Source organism: Myotis nattereri, assembly GCF_964212035.1.
Source record: "Myotis nattereri genome assembly, chromosome: 13".
NCBI classification, from domain to species: Eukaryota; Metazoa; Chordata; class Mammalia; order Chiroptera; family Vespertilionidae; genus Myotis; species Myotis nattereri.
The window spans coordinates 53,611,267-53,631,417 of record NC_138088.1 but is presented as its reverse complement, the minus strand read 5'-3'; the positions used below and the strand labels follow the sequence as shown (position 1 = coordinate 53,631,417).

General features: G+C 39.2%; 1 protein-coding gene across 1 annotated transcript in view; it reads right to left on the bottom strand.

Annotated features, from left to right (window-relative positions):
• CCDC172 (coiled-coil domain containing 172) overlaps positions 1 to 14,047 on the bottom strand; it is a gene marked incomplete at both ends in the record, with an annotated part of 29,315 nt that extends 15,268 nt beyond the window's left edge. Inside the window, 4 exons of the mRNA XM_081104995.1 lie at positions 1,205 to 1,370; positions 2,555 to 2,671; positions 13,697 to 13,782; positions 13,969 to 14,047. Coding sequence (XP_080961121.1) covers positions 1,205 to 1,370; positions 2,555 to 2,671; positions 13,697 to 13,782; positions 13,969 to 14,047 — 448 coding nt within the window. The remainder of the gene's footprint in view (positions 1 to 1,204; positions 1,371 to 2,554; positions 2,672 to 13,696; positions 13,783 to 13,968) is intronic.
• Between the last annotated feature and the right edge of the window lie 6,104 nt (positions 14,048 to 20,151).

The following is a 20,151-nucleotide window of genomic DNA, read 5'->3' as shown; positions in this document are numbered from 1 at the left end:
GAGACATTTCACCAATGAGTTGTTTCAAACCTTGAAGGCACTGATCATTTTAGTATTTACATTTTTCCAGCTGGAGAAAAAAGGAAGCATTTTACATTCTTTCAGTTGACTCAACATAACACTCACACAAAGATTAATCTCATTTATAAGTATTGGTACAAAAATCTTAAAAAAATATTATCAAACAGAATTCCGAAGTACATTCGATGACTAAGAGGCCACAACTAAGTAAGGTTAATAACAGGATATTTATTAATAAAACTCACTATATTAATAGATTAAAGTGGGAAAAGCTTTAATCGCACCTAAAAGAGTATGGTGGAGGAGGAGGGAGGGTAGGGGGATGGGAGAGAGGGAGAAGAAGCCTCACAACAGCCTTGTTAGGTCATTATTAAAACCCCCTATCTTTAAAGAGAGGAAACTGAGACAAAGAAAAGTCGAACATCTTGCCCAAGATCAAGATCAATTAAGTGGTGAAATTACAATTTAAATTCAATCAGCATAACTTTAACATTTATAATCTTCAGGATGGTGGTTCTTATATGACATATGCCTAGTAAATATTACCTATAATAATAAAAATTGTCATATGTAAAGCACAATAAAATATTCATAACAATAGCTCTAAGTCAATAAAAATGTTAAATGTGTTTACTATTCTTCATTGACTAAATGAATCCAACAGTACATTTTAAAACAACTTCCATGAAAAACTCATTTTCCATTTAATATCATTTGTATTTTCATTCTCTACTTCCTCAACCGCCACTCTATGATACTGTTCATGACATCTTCTGATTGTCAAATTAATTTCGTATTTTGATTCACACTCATTTGCAAACAACTTTTTTTTACTTTAATTTCCAAAATATTACTGTCTACTGGTTCTCCTCTTTGACTACTCTAATTCTTTTTCTATTCCTTTCCTTAAATTCTCTGCTTTCCTAGTTTCTAGCTTTGGTCTTTGCTCTCCTCTAGGCTCCCTCTGCATGTTTGCTCTGCATGATGTCACCAACTCCTCTGGATTCAGTCCCAAACCTAATACTCTAGCTCTGCTCTCTCTTATCAGCCTCACAACCACATTTCCACCTGCCTTCTGGGCGTCTCCACCTGTTTATGCCATAGACATCTCCACCAAAAATATCTGAAGCCAAGCTCAATTTCATTAATGCCAGATAAATGAGGTAATATTATATAGTCATACCCTTTTTCAAAATGTTTGCCTGGTTTTCTAAGTCAGATATTTCAATCTTGACATTTTCTTTCATCAAAAGCTCTCTTTTCTTTGTTATTTCATATTCATTATTGAAGTCTGTAATTTCCTTAATAAATTTTTCCTCCTCCTCTATCACTTTTTTCTTAGTAGCCTCCTAAGAAGAAGAAACAAAGGATCAAATACAAGAAGTAATTGCAAAAATATTTTTATTTTGTGATTTAAAATGCAATCATTTGAAGTTATTAACAACAAAATGTAGCATTATACTTCTCGGTATTGTCACAAAAATGCTTTACTTCTCTGGTGATATTCATAAAAAGCTAAAGCTATTATGTAATAACAGCCAACTATTTTCACATGAAAGATTTATTCGTAATATTTTGGGAAAATTATTGATGTAGAAACTCTACCACTCATCATTATATATGTGTTTGTTTCTATATTAAAGTTATAATCATATATTCCATTTTGTCACTGCACTATAAATTTGGTAGTAAAGTAATTAAATGACCAAACTGGAATATAAAAATCTATATGCAAAGAAATTACTGCCTTATAAAAAATAGAGAAACAAACGAGGAAATCAAAGGAAACCTTTTAAAATGTATACAATGAAAGCAAAATTATATATTCATTTTAAATTCAGTTCTAAATAGTTTACATTTTTATGAATTATCAACATGCAGTAGAAATAAAAATTTCCAAAAACTTTGGACAATGTTAGAACCTAAACTTTTGATACAGCTAGAAGCCAAACATTACCACATTTTTCTATTTTTTTTCCTAGGAAATGCCAACTGATTATGAGCTACATTTGGAAACTGGCCATGCCATTCATAAACCACCGGTCGTTGATTCTGTTGACTTTAGATATATATTTTTAATATTTTATAATGTATTTTCTTTGAAATGTCAATTAATTGCGAGTTATGTTCCTTAACTGCCCCTATCATTTAAAACTACTGTGTCTGTTGGCTCTGACTTATGATAAAAAGATAAACAAAATCCATCTTTTCACCCACATCCATAAATATGCCTACAGTGCAAACCTCTCTGCTTTTCAAAAGCCTTAAAACCAATGTTTAGAAGTCTGAGCAATTCAAATCAGTTTCACTGTTTCTTTCATGCTATTATAATTACAAATAATTTGCATACTGTATCCTTGCCAATAAATACTCTTTCAAACTACCAACTGTTTTTAAATAGCACTTAATACTTTCTGTATCTGACAGGACTATCTGACAACGTGCCTGTGGGTAATTTTCTAAAAGTACACCTAAGTGTATTCAAATAGACACAGTTAGTGAAATAGATTTCTCTAAGTGGCTGGAGACTTACAAAGGTTTGGAGAAGCATACTCCTTTGGTTTATAATTTCATTGCACTGTCTTTCTAAGGCATTTTCATGAGTTTTCAAAAGCTGTAAGAGGGAGGATTTTTCACAAAACTGCTGAACCTTAAAGTAAAATTAAAAAAATCAGAAATCCAAATGAACCAATTATACATTTTAGGGTACCTTAGTTAATAGAACAGCTCTGTATAGTATAAAACATGTTCTGTACTATCTTCACATACAAATTATAATTCACATTAAACACCTTACTTAATATGCACTATCTTATAATATAAGTGCTTTATAGTTATGATATTTATAATCTCTTCCCCCAATAAAACTATAGGCTTCTCAAGCACAGATAATCTGTTTTCTTTTTCCTTTCCAATATCTAGCACATTTCTTCACTTAGGCACTAAAGGTTTTTGACTACACACATGGAGATCTGCTTCAAGACAGCCTTAAAAAGAGAACAAGTTTCTGTTCTCATCACTCATAAGAAAGATATGGATGAATAAATCATAGACATGACTAATAAAATAATGAAATAAAAGCTACAAATCATAAGCAAAAACTGAATCCCATGGCGATAGTTATATACTAAATAAAACATAAATCTGCTAAAATCCTCAAGTGGGTTTTGAGAACTTATTTTTTACTTTAGTACCTCAATTGATTCCAACTAGCAAGAGATATAGTAAACATTAATATTAGACATGTAACTGTTATTTTATTTGGGCCATAAAAAATAGCATCTCTTGAGACCATGTATGTTGAAATAAAAGTCAGAAGGCTGTGATATATAAAAGCTAAAAACGATGCTGGGCTGGAAATGCCCTTTCCACTATGTTCAGTACTGGCCCTCCCTCTTAAGAAAGTATCACTCCTAGTTTGGGGCTATTCCTATCTCCACAGGAAAAAAAAAAATTAATTTAAATTACAGAAAGCAAGATTTATGTTAGCTGTAAGTCAGGCTGTGAGCGACAGGCTGTGAAATCTCTGCCCTAGAAGATATTGAATAGTAAAGAGCTTAGAAAGAGTCCAGTCCAGAGGCAATGGGCCTAAAAGACATTGAAATGATGTGTCTCAAAAGTCCTACAAATATTGGCATTTTAAAAAGTAGCCCAAATTAAACAGAAGATATGATCTCACACATATATTACCATAGCACATCTGCCCACACCTTCAGTACCTGATGCTGTGCTCATCAACTCTGTCTTAAGAAAGACATCAATAGAGCAGTGGTTCCCAATGTGGGCCACAGGCCCACAGGGGGACAATTTTATTTTTAAGGGGCAATTTGATTTTTTTTTAGAATATATTTTATTGAATTTTTTACAGAGAGGATGGGAGAGGGATAGAGAGTCAGAAACATCGATGAGAGAGAAACATCTATCAGCTGCCTCCCACACACCCCCTACTGGGGATATGCCCACAACCAAGGTACATGCCCTTGACTGGAATCGAACCTGGGACCCTTCAGTCCGCAGGCCGACGCTCCATCCACTGAGCCAAACCGGTTAGGGCGCAATTTGATTTTTGATTTTTAAGAGGCAATTTGACTATTCAAGAATGAGTTATAACAGTGAATTTTTTGCAGTTCTTATGGTCCTAGGGGCCTCGTATACAGTATATAAATATATATTGTGACATATTTATGCATTTCAGTTCTCTATTATGTTTTGAAACTTTATTTGCTATTTTTCCATATCATTCATATTATTATTTTTAACAATTTTTTAGTGATTTCTTCCTCAGTACTTCGACTGTCCTTTCGTTCTTTTATTTTTCTCTTTCATGGATGCCATGTTCTTTGGAAGCTTGTGTAGACCAAGTTCATGGCCTTTGAGGCTTCCTCCACGTGAATAGGAGTTCACTTTTTGAATAATAAGAATTATATGTCACGGTGGGGGCATCAGGATTTTAGAGATGCTTAGGTGGGGCATGGCCAAAAAAAGGTTGGGAACCACTGCAATAGAAGAAGATTAGAGAGGTGAATTTTACAAGACCAAAGGAAATCAGAGAGTACTTTTAAAATTGGGGGAAGTGAGAATGGGGCAGTTAGTATTTCACTGTCTGATACTACAGATTAGAAAACATCTGTTCAGATCTATAAAATCATATAGAAATTGGTAACAATGGCAAACAAGAGTCTGATTGTGAATTCCATCACATTTATTGAGAATAAAAAATACTTCAAAGCTATGTAGTATATACCTTACCTAATAATAGACAAACATGGTAATTGACCATGCCTTTGCTATGCCTCCCATTGGCTAATCAGTGAGATATGCAAATTAACTGCCAACCAAGATGGCGGCCGGCAGCCACGGAGCTGGAACGAGCAGGAGGCTTGCTTGCTCCAGTGATGCATGGGGGGGGAGCGTCCCTCAGCTTGGCCTGTGCGCGGCCAGCTCTAAGCTACACTCAAAGCAACAAAGTTTCAATTATAGAAGGTAAATAAACCCCAGATACCTGCTTTCAGCCGGCTGTGGCTACGGAGCTGGAGTGCAGGAGGCTTTCCCTCCCACCCGCCCTGGCCTGCTCTGAGCTCCACTCAGGCAACAAAGTTTCAATTATAGAAGGTAAATAAACCCCAGATACCTGCTTTCAGCCGGCCATGGCCACTGAGCTGGAGCCTTGGGTTGCCCCTGGCGATGGAGGAAGCCAAGCCCTGGATGGCTCTGAGCTCCACTCCAGGCTACAAAGTTGCAATTATAGGAGGTAAATAAATCCCAGGAAAAAAAAGGAAAAAAGGAGAGGCTGGGAGCTTCTGTCGCTGGGGAGGCTTGGCCAGCCTGAAAACAGCCCTCAGCTCTTCACCCAGACTGGCCAGGCACCCCAGTGGGGACCCCCGAACCCTAAAGGTGGTGTGGCCAGCCTGAAAACAGCCATCAGCCCCTCACCCAGGCTGGCCAGGCACCCCAGTGGCACCCCAGTGGGGACCCCCACCCTGAAGGGCAAACCAGCCAGCCCCCACCCATGAACCAGGCCTCTATCCTATATAATAAAAGGGTAATATGCAAACTGACCCTAACAGCAGAAAGACTGGGAATGACTGGTCACTATGACACACACTGACCACCAGGGGGCAGACGCTCAATGCAGGAGCTGCCCCCTGGTGGTCAGTGCGCTCCCACAGGGGGAGCTCTGCTCAGCCACAAACCAGGCTGACAGCTGCCAGTACAGCGGTGGTGGTGGGAGCCTCTCCCGCCTCCTCAGCAGTGCTAAGGATGTCAGACTGCAGCTTAGGTCTGCTCTCCACTGGCAAATGGACATCCCCCGAGGGCTCCCAGGCTGCCAGAGGGATGTCTGATTGCCATCTTAGGCCCAATTCCCCAGGAAGTGGGCCTAAACCAGCAGGTGGTCATCCCCCGAGGGGTCCCAGACTACGAGAGGGCACAGGCCAGGCTGAGGGACACTCCCCCCCATGCACAAATTTTTGTGCACCTGGCCTCTAGTTATTATATAAATGCATATAAAATGAATTCCAGAGAAGTCAAGTACCTTAACAAAGGTTACATAATTAGGGGCAAGCCCAAGACTAAAATAGGGGCCTCTGACTTCCTTTCTTGTAAATCATGTTAACGTGGAAATATTAGAACTATTTCAAAGTAATAAATACTTCTGGTACCAGAAAGAGACTTCAGTCCCTGATAATAGTGTAAATTGAAAGAATATAAGTTTAAGGAAAATAATTATCAAAGAGTAGGTCCATCCCAGTTTATTGAGAAGGTTGCTGGCGTATGTATCGAAATCTCTAAGTTGCTATTATGGATGGTAACCAGGAATGCCTACAAAAATGCTTTGAGATCAAATATTGGGCTGGATAAATTTTGGTTTCATCCAATAAGGTATTTCATATATCAAGCCTGTTAGAATCCAAATTCTTGAATCTTGATTCTATTTCTGCTATTGATCTGTTGTAAATGACCTGTGTTGAAACATACAAGTTGACAAAATACTAGTTATCAAACTAAGAAATTTCACAATAAGACTTAAGTGAATTTATTATTCAAGTTCAGAAATTAAGGTGTTCTGTTCCACCTATCACCAACTAAACTCTAAGTCACCACTAAGCTGACATTCTCTTTCTAAAAAAGGAAAATAAAGATTAAAGAAAGCTATTAGCATTGAATTAGAATATTTTATCATAACCTGAAAAATAAAACCTATGTACTCAAAACTGAAAAGTAGAGTTGTTCAAAAGAATGATAAGAAGGATATATCTATAATACCCCTTTCTCTAAAATCCTATGTGAATTATCCATTTTGAGGTCTTTTCTGCTTTTTTTTTAATTATTAATCAGTCTACTCATCTTCATCCCCTTTCTCTCTTTATCCTTTACTTCTACATTTCCCTCTTTTAATCAACCTAAAAAAAAATCCCCATCAATAACTATAGAAAAATTACAGCAACATTCATTTTAGAACAGCATAACAGAGACAGAGGCACGGGCTTGGGAAAGCTCAAGTCAGGACCATCAGAAAGAATAGATGCCTACATGTGCTGACTACATGCTGAGGACAGCAATTCAGTTAGGGCTGCAGACCACATGGGGTCTAATATTATTAACAGAGAGTCTACATATTTTAATGGAATAAAGGGACAAAAAACTTTTGGAGCTGCTCAGTTCCTCTCTACCACGTATAAGTTAGTAACTCTTAAGGACTGAAATAGCTTTTCATGGCCACCTATTTGCAGAATGGGTTTCTCCTCTTTCTTTTTTGTTTGTTTGCTTGTTTGTTTCTGTTATCACAACTCATTTCTTAAATTATTCTTGTGTTTGAAAACCAGATTTACAGATATGTAAAATTTAGGTAAATATTCCTGAACATATTGATAGGATCACAAGATGAGGTAGGTCATTTCACAGAATAAATTATCCTCAGAAAACTCTACCTCTCTTTTGTTGCAACCGTGATGGGTGGAGATCAGAATTGGGAAGATAGTAGAAGAGACGTAAAATCATGACTTAAATACTTTTGAAGTTACTGACTCTATTTCCTAAGTTATGCAGGGACCGCAGGGGGCTACAAAGAGTAAAGAGAAAGGGTGGAAGCCCTCGCAGCAGTAACACAAATTCCTCTTTCTCATCGCTCTCTCTTCTGTGACTACAAATGAAGAAAAGTATTTGCATGCAGCTTTAAAGTTACATTCTCATATGAAATAGGCAAGCTTTGTCAGAAAATATTGCTGTTACGGAAAATTTTCATTTATAGCAGTGCCAACCCTGGATAATTCTGCTTCTCTCAGCAAAAAAGATATTTTTCCTTTCCCTATTTTATTCCTCTTGGGATATTTGATTTTCAACAGAGCTTACAGTTTTCCCACTGAGCTGACTTATCTGGTCAACTAGGTCAGTTTCAGCACAGCCATGACTTGTGACTCTTCGTCACTCTTGCTGCCTGGGTGCCTTTAGGTATTTTTCTACTATAAGAACTTGAAAATCTAAAGTGACTGAGGTTTTAAAATTAATGCGTGTGTCCAAGTAAGCAAAGCACAGAGCTACTCTTTGTTCTGGTTACTGTTGTTTAGAATAATCTCAGCCTTTAGAAATTGACATTGTGCTGATTGAAAGCTCTGCAACAGTATAGGAGGCAACTTTACATAAGAAAACAGAGAGAGCTATGCAGATTTCATATTTGTAAAATCATAGCAATTGGGGGAAAACGTGTTTGTTATCACTAAGACAAAAGACATTTTAAACACTAGAGTACATCAATGAATATTTTATCAATAGCAGATATTAAGGTTTTTAAAAAAGTTAGATCTATTTTTTATAAATACATTTCTGCACCACAGATGCAATGCCTAAGGAATAACTCACTATGATACAGTAACCCGAATACAGTAAGGAAAGTTCACTATTACTCCTTTCTCCGTGTCCAATCTTATCTCCACCAGTCCCCGCAGTCTCTCCTCTCCAGCCTCACTGTTCTGCTATTCCCAGAACATACTAGGAATCCTGCCCCAAGGCCTCTGCACTGGGTGCTCTCTGCCGGGAAATCCCTTTCCCAGCCTCTTGGTGGCTGGTTCCTTTACCTCAGTCAAGTCTTTGCTCATCTGTCACCTTTTCATTGAGGATTATCAGGATGCCTGGTAAGACCATTGCTACTTAAATTTGTCCTGGAAGTTCTTGTTAATGCAATATGGCAAGAAAAAAGAATAAGAAATATAATTATCCAAAGAGCTGACACACAATTCTCTCTCTTGTTTGTTTGGGCAAATGTCATTATTATATACCTAATAAATTTAACAAAATCTACGGAGAAACTGTTAAAAATAACAAAATAAACAACAAAAACTAAGGACTGTATCTTTTCTAGTTATCAATAAATTTTTAAAAAGCATGAAAAAGATCCCATTCACAACAGCAAAAACAAAATAAATCAAACACAAAAGCTTAACAAGAAATAGAGGTGAAAAGGAGCTCATGATAAAGAGAAAAATACCATTTTAGAGTAACAATCTGATCTATTTCCTACTGTGATGGTCACATATGTCCCATCCCTTCCTCTTCTCTATCTTCTCCTGGCTATGAATAGTGAAGCAAATTAAGACAATAAAAATTCACTCCCATCTTTTGACATGTGGGTTTTCTGTCTCATGTAACTGTACATTGCCTGTCATTTACAGGAGAAACGAACTATATTTAAAGCCATGTAACTAGTCTGAATCAAAGAAGCTGAGGTAGGCAGCCTTTCAACGTATCCTGAAATATTATTCAGACAAAACAATTCATAAGACCTCAGAAGAACCGAGGGTTATGTGAGAAGTTCTTTCCAGCAGCTGAAGATCACAGGCACAGCTCTAAGTACCCAGTTTGCCCTCGACCTCTTTCATTCATCTTTTCTGAACCCGTCTGGATTCCAAAGTCCATTGCCAACCTTCCACCCTTGTCAAAATAACCTTCATTCTCCAAAAATGACTCTTCCCTTCTCCTCAAATAAAACTCCCGTTCCCAGAGACCTGCTGATTAAGGAAAGAGTAATAAAGCAAAAGTATTATTTCGTGTTTTTATTTAATTTATCTTTATTGTGGAAAGTACTATACACGTCCTCTTTCTTTCCCCATTGACCCCGTCCACTCCACACCTGCCTCTCCCAGGCCTTCACCACACTACTGTCTCCATGGGCTATGCAATATGCATATAAATGCCCCAGTTAATGTCTCCCTACCCTCTACTCCACCCCTGAATGATGCTTCTTAAGCTGACTCTTATTAGGGAGATACTTTTAAATAAGGTGACTTCTGTTATTTGACAACTCAGGAGGTAGTATCTAACCTTACCTATCATTACAGCTTCCTATTCTGTCACGAAATAAAACAATGGAATGCTTACTGTAGTGATTTTTCAAGTACTGCTTTTAACAGAAGAACAATAAAATGCCACCTTTTCCTTAAAATATACAATTCCTCTTCATAATAAGAAAATGTGGCACATGAGCAAGAAAAGATCATACCTCAGTCAAGTACTAGTATACTGCAAGAATACTAGAAATTGGGTTGGAGACCTTAAATAACATTAAATGTAAGCAGGATATAAAGTTTTCTTTGATTAAATTTAAATAATAAACATCTCAATTTCAATAGTATAAATGATAGTAATTTGTGATTTTGCTCTTTCCCTAATTAGGTAATAGAGTACTAATGGATATGAGATTGCCTGCTGCTCTGAGAAGCCTCTTAACTTTTATCAATTAAAGAAGAGAAATGTGTACATTTTTAAGTAAAAGAAGGCACCTTGAGTTACTTGTTTATTTCAATATAATTTTACTTTAAAAATTTGTAACATTTAAGAAATACATGTTTTTATTGATTTCAGAGAGAGGAAGGGAGAAGAGAGAGAGAAACATCAATGATGAGAGAGAATCACTGATCAGCTGCCTTATACACAATCAAGCCTGCAACCCAGGCATGTGCCCTGACCAGGTCAAACTGTGACCTCTTGTTTTATAGGTCGACACCCAAACACTGAGCCACACCAGCCAGGCTAAGAGTTCATAATATTTTATTATTGCTAAGATGTCTACTGCAGTAAGTTAAAATTGGGAAAAGAAAAAACATAGACAAAATCACCTCTGACTTTCCTCCATTTACTTCCTTTTCAGAATGTATGGTGCTATGTTAGGTTTGATATATATACTTATAAAGATTGACGATACACTATTTTAACTATACACCATTTTCAAAACATAACACATTCTTAAAGGTGCTTAAAAGAAACTACAAGTATTTTGAGATTCCTTAATTTTGATTTGCTCTGTTGTCAATGCTAGAAAAACCTCTCCAAAACTCTAGGTATACTGGCAAGCATCAATGCAAATCCTGCTCTTGTCTTTCTGTTTGCATATTACCAATCCTAACCAGGCATACCGTGGCCGTCCAATTCGCAATGTACTCATACCATATAATATCAGACTTTTGCAACCACATATTTTAAAGAATTCACTGAGCCCTGAAAGGCAAATGCTATCATTCAAGTTCTAATTACATGCTACCTGGGTTTTACAGAACAAAAGAAAAGTGAATATTGTACTTCCTAAATACATTTTTTGACCACGAGCAACTTCTAAAATAAATGCTTAAAATATTTATGAATGTATTACTGTACAACTAACTCAAGCACTGGCCTATTCAAATTATGTTCTAGTTTCTCTTTATGCTGCTTCTACTTGATAAATTGACCAATAAATGCCAAATCAAATATGTAAGTAAATATATTTTCATTGTTATTGGCAGACATATAATTAATTCTGCGAATAAAAGAAACAAGAAATCAATTTATGATTACTTCTACAGTTCTTCCCATTAGTCACTTACATTGTAATTGTGCTTCCACTTTTAAAACCTTCATACACACATATACACACACACATACCATTTTGACTATATTATAAATCAAATTATTTAAATTACAAATTACTATTATATGAACTGTGACCCTCATATGTTAATTTTATTAGTAGGCTACAATTGTATTAGTACCCACATATATGAGCTCATTAAAAAGCAATGCACATTTATGAGACTATATTAATTAGTAATTTCAGCAAATGTTTCTAACAATGTTAGGGATTTGCTTTCTTATCTCAAGCATAAATATTTGAGTCATCATTTTTTATGTAGTTGTATATATCAATAAGCTACATTTCTATTTTCCAGCAAAACAGCCTGCTAACAAAGAGTAAACCTAATTTTTTTCAAAGAAATATTCAGAGTAAATTTTTTTCTTTAACATTTGATTTGTTACCTGTCAGGTCAATATCTTCATGAATCCCGGAAAAATACATTCTGTATAAAAACTTACACAAGTGACCTTTTAAAAATAATGCCCTAAACTAGATGTAAAAGCTGCAGATACAATATTATATATATGAAAAAAGAAATTCAAGATGAGTTTCAGAAATCTGTTTTAATAAAATATGCTGTTGTACTTCCATTATGGTAGTTTGTGTTTATGTTATATGCCACGGACAAGTCATTTAACCTCTTGGTTTCCTCCCCTAGAAAGAGGGATTAAGGATGGTACCCCATCACATGATTCTGCCAGGATTAATGGAGTAAATGCAGGTACAGCCTATGGAACAATGCCAGCATATAGGAAGTGCTCAATAAGTGTTAGCTACGCATTACCTAGTTGTATACGTTTTGCCTATCACTTCCAATAGCTTCTAGTCACCAATCCTGAAAGTATCTTCATTCTTTTTAAAGAGAAAGAAAGCTACATCATGACATTGTTAATGCTTTGCCCATTCTCTTCGCTTTTAGCACTGCTCTTAGCAGCTAGTTTATCCACTACTCACAGGCATACAGGGACCTAAAGTTTCACTAAATAACAGTTCCAAATTCTATTTTAAAAGACAGCACCACTCTCCCTATTATCTCATCATTGGTACTTACTAATTCACTTAAAACGCTAATGTTTTATGTGCTAGGCATGGGATATAGGCAGTGGAAATAAAGAATGGATAAGAAAAAAATTCCAGATATAGTGCTGACAAAATAGTGAAGTGGATGCAAACACTGGTACCTATGGTTTAATTGTAAGGTGGAAGGCAGTGCACTGAATGTTACAACACATCTCTTCCAAGATGCCCGAGGGAGGGCTTCGGGGTGATGTTCCAGCAGATTGGAAGAGCAGAAGCTCTTGGGTAGAGAGAGGATCCATGTCACTTTGTTCAAAAAAAAGGAGCTGGAAATTCCTCACAGCGCTAAGTTAAAATAGACATATTTTAAGAAAACAGACTTCCTCAAACAGATCTCCCGCCCCCCACTGCTTGCTGAGTGTATCTTCAGGAGCTGAAGAAACAGTTTTGCATGACTGTCTGCCCCTGCCCCTAGCACGGCCTTCGCTGTGATACACCTGAGTGATGCTCTTCGCTCCCATCCTCCCAGAGCTCGGAGAGAGCTCCTGAAAATCCCTTTTCTCACACAGGCTCCCAATCAGAAGCCTGCAATGGCTTCCCGCCTCCCAGGCCTCAGCCCTCGGCTTTGGCAGATCTCCCTTCCTTCTGCCCAAATGCTCCCGGGCCTGGCCCCTCATGCGTTCCTCCTACCGCTTTGCCTCCCCAAAATCCTACTCACCCCCCTTCAAAAACCCATCAGATCCCCTCGCTTCTAGTTAACATAACAACTTTACAAATGCTGCAGAAAAGGGAGACATGCTAGCGGGAAACACATGCTTTGGGGTGAAAAGTTACGTCCAAAACGTGGGAGAGAATTGAAAAAAAAAAAACAAAAGACAGAGACTCCTTTGAAAGTTACATTCAGCTGTTGCATCAACACAGTCCGCTTCTTACATTATTGATGGTTCAGAGCGCATGGACCGCACCGACTGCTCTCGGAATCATTCATTTCCAATGACACTCTGCGCGCGTCAAGCTGTAACCATCCCCAACATGGACAGGGACCTCTTTATCGCTCACCCTGGCTTCTTTAGGACAAATTAATTCATAGGAGACTGGACGGTGTCACTGGATTCAGGACTTTGAACATCCCCGGGCCACGGGGCACTAGCTCACCGGCCTGCCAGCCCGCCTCCTCCCGGGAGGGCAACGAGTTCGGTAGGAAAACCGCCTTCACCAAGTCAAGTGAAAACACCTCTTCCAGTGAGAGAGGAGCCCGTGCTCCATGGCCAATACCTTTGATTCCAACTTGATTTTCTCCTCGTTCAGCTCCTCGGTCGCTTTCCTCATGCGGTCCCGGCATCTGCTCACTTCCGCCCGGACTGTCAGACAAAGCGAAGGGCTCAGCACCGCGGCCTCCCCGGGCCCGTGGCTGGAGCCGGGGCTTGGGCACCGCTCGGCCGCCCTTCCCTCCCCGCGGCGGGCAGCCCCTCCGACTGCTCGGACCGCCGCCCCGGGGACCGCCTGCCGCCCCGGGCCCCACGCGACCCTCCCGGTGCCCCGCGGACCTTCCCGCATCTGGCGGCGGCTCTCCTGGGCCAGGTGCTCGGAGGAGAGGATGTGCTGGAACAAGGACTCCAGGCTCATCGCGGCCCGGCTCCGGGATCCTGGTGTCGCCCTTAAATATTTTCTAACCGCGTCCGAGGATCCTGGAAAGCGCAACCGGGAAGGATTATTCTAGGGCTGCGTCCAGCTGGGCCTCGGCTGCGGGTCCCCCCCCCCCCCCGCCCGCACCAATGACCAGGCCCACGCAGGACGGGGCTGGACAGGGCCCCAGGGCCCCCGGTTCCCACCCACAAGCCCGGTTTCCCCTCCTTCCGCCCTCGCCCCCTGCGACAAGGGCCTCAAACTCCCTCTTCCCGGCCCAGGCCCTGCTTGCCCGCCATCCCATGGCGCGGCGGCCCTTCCTGTCCTCAGCCTGCACCTCTCAGCCCCGGCTTTCAGTGTGTTTGTTTGTTCTGTATTTTAATGTTTTTATTGATTTCAGAGAGGAAGGGAGAGGGAGAGAGAGAAACATCAATGATGAGAGAGAACCATGGATAGGCTGCCTCCCGCAGGCCCCACACTGGGGATCGAGCCCGCAACCTGGGCGTGTGCCCCGATGGGGAATCAAACCGTGACCTCCTGGTTCGTAGGTCGAAGCTCACCCACTGAGCCCGGCCACTGGGTCAGCCCCTCTGGAGAGAAAAGGTCCTCCAAGTGCTCGGACTGGCTAAGAATCCCGCAGCTGGAGACGTTGAAGGTCGTGACCCCACGCGGGAGGGGAAACTACGGCGGCTCCTCGGGGCCAATCCGCGTTCGGTTATTTTGCGGCGGCCACGTGGCCCCGGAGTCTCGGGCCTGACTTGGAACCAGCGTGATCTGTCTCCAGCGCACAAACGCCCGGTATCGTGTAAAGTGCACGGTGCCCGCGGTGCTAGATATAAACGTTTGCAAAGTCTTATCCTTTATGGCAGAGACTGCTGTACACGAGCGAGGTCTGATGTTCCGCCCTCATCATCCCCCGGTAATCAGGGCCTGTCTCTGTGGCCTGCTTTGAAATTAATCATTGCCTTTTGTAATCAAGTCGCGGTGATATGAACACGGAAATATCTGTGCCGTCTGTGTCGCAGACCAAAGCGGTTGCTAATCAAAGCTGAAACGTGAAAGGCACCTTTGGGACGTCTGCATGGGATTTTTGTTTAATTTAAAAAAAAATAATAATTTTCATTTTGGTGGGTCGAAATATTACGATGACAAGAGACATTTGACTTTATTCCTGGTGGCTAAACTTGAAAAAGTAATTTCTAGTTAGGATGTATTTAGAATGAAGTAAGGGAAGGTAAATGTGATTTCTGGCACATCATCTGTATAATAGACTTACTATTTCATTAATGCTGTAGTCCAAGCCGTTGTAAATTTTAACCCTGTTCCAAATTTCCACCTTAATTTCCATCAAGCCATGTGTGCAAAAAAACTTAATTTTAAACTTTGATATGAGAGAATACATACTGCAAAGTGTAATAAAGTAGAAAAGAATTGCCCACCAAAATCATTCAGAAGGAAATATTGATAACATTTTGGTTGTTACCTTCTAGGTAATCTTCCTTGCCTTGCATTTTTCCTTTACAAACTTGAAAAAAAAATTGTGAATAAGTAATAAGAATTATTTTTTATTGAGTAAATTTGCCAGGCATTATTCTGGACATTATCTATGTCTGGTGATGATTTTTACTATTACCTTCCAGGTATAGTTTAGGAAGCAGGCACAGCACAAAGTATCTTGCCAGATTTGCATATCTAGTACACTAGAAGCCCGGTGCACGAAATTCTTGCATGGGGGGGGGAGGGCTTCCTCAGCCCGCTATGCACCCTCCCTAATCCGGGACCGCTTGGGGGATGTCCGACTGCCGGTTTAGGCCCCATCCCACCACAGGGATGGGGCCTAAACCGGCAGTCGGACATCCCTCTTGCAATCCAGGACCACTGACTCCTAACTGCTTGCCTGCCTACTGCCTTGATCGCCACCTAACCGCTCCCCTACTGGCCTTACGGCCCCCAACTGCCCTCCCCTGCCAGCCTCATGGCCCCCAACTGCCTCTGCCTTGGCCCCCACCACCGTGGCATTGTCTGGAAGGAAGTCAGACGGTTGGAAGATGTCCGGTCTCCCGGTCCAATTAGCATATTACCCTTTTATTAGTATAGATGGCAGAGCGATCTCTGAACCCAAGAAATCTGAGATCAGAGGCCATGGATTTAATTTGGATTCTGCTCTTTTTCCCTCTTATTACAAGCATTTTAGCATTTCATTGAAAACTCTTCATAAATACATTTTTTACAACTTCCAAATCCTCCATCACATAGATGACCCTATAAAATTAAGATGTACTAAAGTAAATTTGACTCTTATCTGTTCCAGGATGGAAAACAAAGCTAAAATTGTAGTTTGAACCATTTTCTTTGAGCACTCACTTAGAGGCTTATGAACTATGCCATGGCGGCCATCAAAGGATAGGGCTTCCGGAAGATAAATTATATTACTAATTAATGTCACTCCTTTCGGAATTATTTCCCGTGGACTTACACAGGGAGTGTCCTCAGAAGGGGGCTGGTTTTCAAAAGCATGCTGCTCTTTAGCATTCTAATTTTATTAGTTACACTCAAACTCACATTTATTATTTAGCATGCTCTTTCTGTACTGAGACTTGGCAGAGTGAAATTTGGGCATCCTTTAGGGAGCCCAGTTGCCTCACTCACCAGCAGTACAGAACAGAGAGCTGCTGGAAATTCTGCAAAGGGAGCAGGAGAGAAATGGCTTCTTTATCTTCTGCAGTCTTCTTCCAATTCCAGAATATTTTGGTGCTTTTAAATCCCAAGTTTGAGTCTTTTTAGAGAAACCCCAACTATAGACATTAGCAGGGTGCTTTATTTTATTTCTTAAAGCAAACCTAATTATGCAAGCCCACCATTAAAATTTTTAAAATGTGTCATAATAATGAGTAAAAGTAATATATTAAGATATTAAGATTTTTTCCTTATAGATATACATTGAAGCAAGAGTAGCAATACTCTAACAACATGGTAAAACTAGGGCATACTATTTTCTGAAATGTATAGTATGCGTCTAAAAAAATGAAATGATTCATTCAACCGCTGTTTAATGAGTCTCTGCTATTTATTCAACATTCATTCAACAAATATTATTGAGCATCTCCTATATGCCATATTAGAGAAACAACAACAGGATTTAATAAAAACAGAAGTACATAAAAAGTATTTTTCTTCCCCCGGATATTTCTAACCTCATTGGAGAATTATTATATTTTTCAGCATTTTGGCAGCAATATAAACAACTGCTTTCAGATGTTTCAACAGATGTTCTTTAGAAAGAAAGCCAATTATTTGCATTATGATACCCACACATGATTCTCAGATCTAAACTCTCCATCTGTACCTGTTTCATTAAATTTCATACCTATGGAGTATAACAGTAAAGACCATCATTGTCTCTCACCCTGAGACTTTTGTTCAGAATAACAGTAGCACCTGGGTTATTGAGCCATCGATAATTGCTTTGCTAGAAGGCCTTATATAAAGCTATATTGCTCTTGCGGTTTAGAATGCATTGCCTCTCCTTTCTTAGATTGATGACTTCCCTAAATTCTAAACCAGGCTTGCAAATACCCACTAGCCCAGGGCACATATATTGCAATGAAAAGAAGAAAAGTAATTCATTTGTCTTGTGTTTTTCTTACGGCATCTGCCAAAGAGAAGAAAACACGTGGGTTCAACCAAGTTTAGCAACCATTTGTTGAACAGCTACTAAGTGTAATATCTTTGGTAGGTACGGTGGGGGGATACAACATTGAAAGGTACAGGCCCCGCCCTTTTGGAGGTCATAACCTATCAAGAGGGACGGAGCATACACAAATAACTCCAGGCAGGATGTGCGTAAGAGTCTCACAGGGCTGGCTCCTCCGGGCCTTCTGAGGAAGGATATGCCTCTTGCCTCTTCTAGCTCTGGTCATGGCTGGTATCTTCCGTGTTGTTTGGCTTGTAGATGCATCGACTCCAATCTCTGCCTCCCTTGTCCCTTGGAGTTCTCCCTGTGTAGCTGTCTCTTTGTCTCTTTTCCTCTGCTTATAAGGACACCCATTCTATTGGACAAAGGGCCCATCCTACTCCAGTATGAACTTAACTAACTACGTCTGTAACTAACTACATCTGTTTCAAATCAGGCCACATTCTGCGATCCTGGGGATTAGGACTTCTACATATCTTTTTTGGGGGGGACACCATTCAATCCATATAAGAGATCTTAAAAGTTAATTTGTGAGAAATAGTTATGATTTTTTTAAAAATTAATGACTGATTTGTTTCTATTATAATCTACATTTTTAGTCATTTAATGGACCTCAGAAAACATCTTGACAATATTTTTATTTTACAGATGTTGACACTGAGGCGGTGGAGGTTGATGGATTTCCCCAATATTGCACAGGCCATTAAAGCCAGAGCTAGTCTAGAAACACCCTCCTAATTCCTTCTGCTCCAATGAAAGATCTTGTGTGTTTACCAGTGGCTTTCGACGACTTCAGTTAAAACAACTCCTCTTCCATCTCTTTGCTATACTGACGTCTCTAGTAAGATTTTGAAGAAAGGGGCAATTCAGCTACCACTGCAGGCTTCTTCCCCATTAAGAAGATTAGATAGATAGATGATGGGCAGGTGGGTAGGTAGATAAATAGATACAGTTAGGGAAAGAGACCAAGAGATGCATAGATTCAGAGAAAGCACACAAGCATATAGATAGATAGATGATAGATAGATAGATAGATAGATAGATAGATAGATAGATAGATAGATAGATAGATAGAAATATATATGATAAAGTAATATATATGTATAAATGCTTAAGGCTTTCATTTTATTTTCAGTCTACACTTCTGCAATAGAAATTTAAGGAAACTGTCAATTCTTAATTACTAATTAAGAAAACCCACCTTTTTCTAGTTGTAAAATATATTGTGTAAGGAAATTTCATGAACACATTAGAAGTCATTAAATATCAAAATCTTTGGAAGTTGAAAAAATGTAGCGTAGCTGGTGAAGTTGGATTTTCACATTGTCAGAGCCCAGAGCCAGCATGAGGTCCAGGAAGGCCGCCCAGGTGCCCCGCCTAAGAGATTAGCCTGCGGGCCCCAGAAGACAGAAGTTGGAAACCACTGTTCTCCACCTTGTATTATTCATTCCTTTATTGAGTAACCATTTATTGGCGATAAAGAATCTGAGATTACAAAGGTGAGGAAAACAAGGGGTTTCTTCAAATCTGGTTGTACCAAGTTATAGTTTCCATGACAATAAATTTAAACAGTTTAGGATTGCATAGAAAGAATTAAAGAGAAGTTTAAGGCTGTTTTTTTTTTCTTACCAGTTACTTGTTTTAGTCATTAATGTATTCTTTGCCTACCTAATAAGTTACTTAGTAAATAATCGACTCCTTAGTTATTGAATAAATTCAAACTTAAACCAACCATAACATATTCTACTCTGAATTTCTGTGAAGAGTTCTATTACTCTTTGTGAATTAGACAGAGTGACTATTTGGAAATCTGGGATAAATTTTAATATTCTATTATAATCTATGAGACGGTCATGGTGACTCTGGAAAGTTTGAAAAAAAAATAATGTGCACACATACATATATGTGCACAGGTAGAGTGAACCATAAATCCTGTTTATTCTTAAAACAATGTACAAAATTGCTCATTTGTCAAGATAGAACTACTTTATGCTCCCAATGTTTAAAGTGACTTTAGGTGGCCTTAGTGCAATAGCATTACATTATACAAGTCAGACACTGCCATTATTTTCCCCTCACAACGCCGTAGACAATTCAAAATGTTTTATCACAGTTTACATGGCTCATAAACTTTATCTTTTATTTGACATTGCAGGTGTGTTGATAATAGAATATGGAAAATCTGTAAGACGGTCAAGGAAAGCAATTAGCATTTATATAAAAAGAGCTCTCTAAGAAACATCTCAAACAGAGAATAAGCTGATTATTCCATAGGTAATTCTAAACAGTTTTGGAATTTAAGGCAATAAATAGAGTGAAAGGAATTTAAATATCTGAACACAAATAAATATTGCAAAATATTAGAATTATTCAAGGTGGGTATATATCATCATTTTGAAATTTAGAAGGT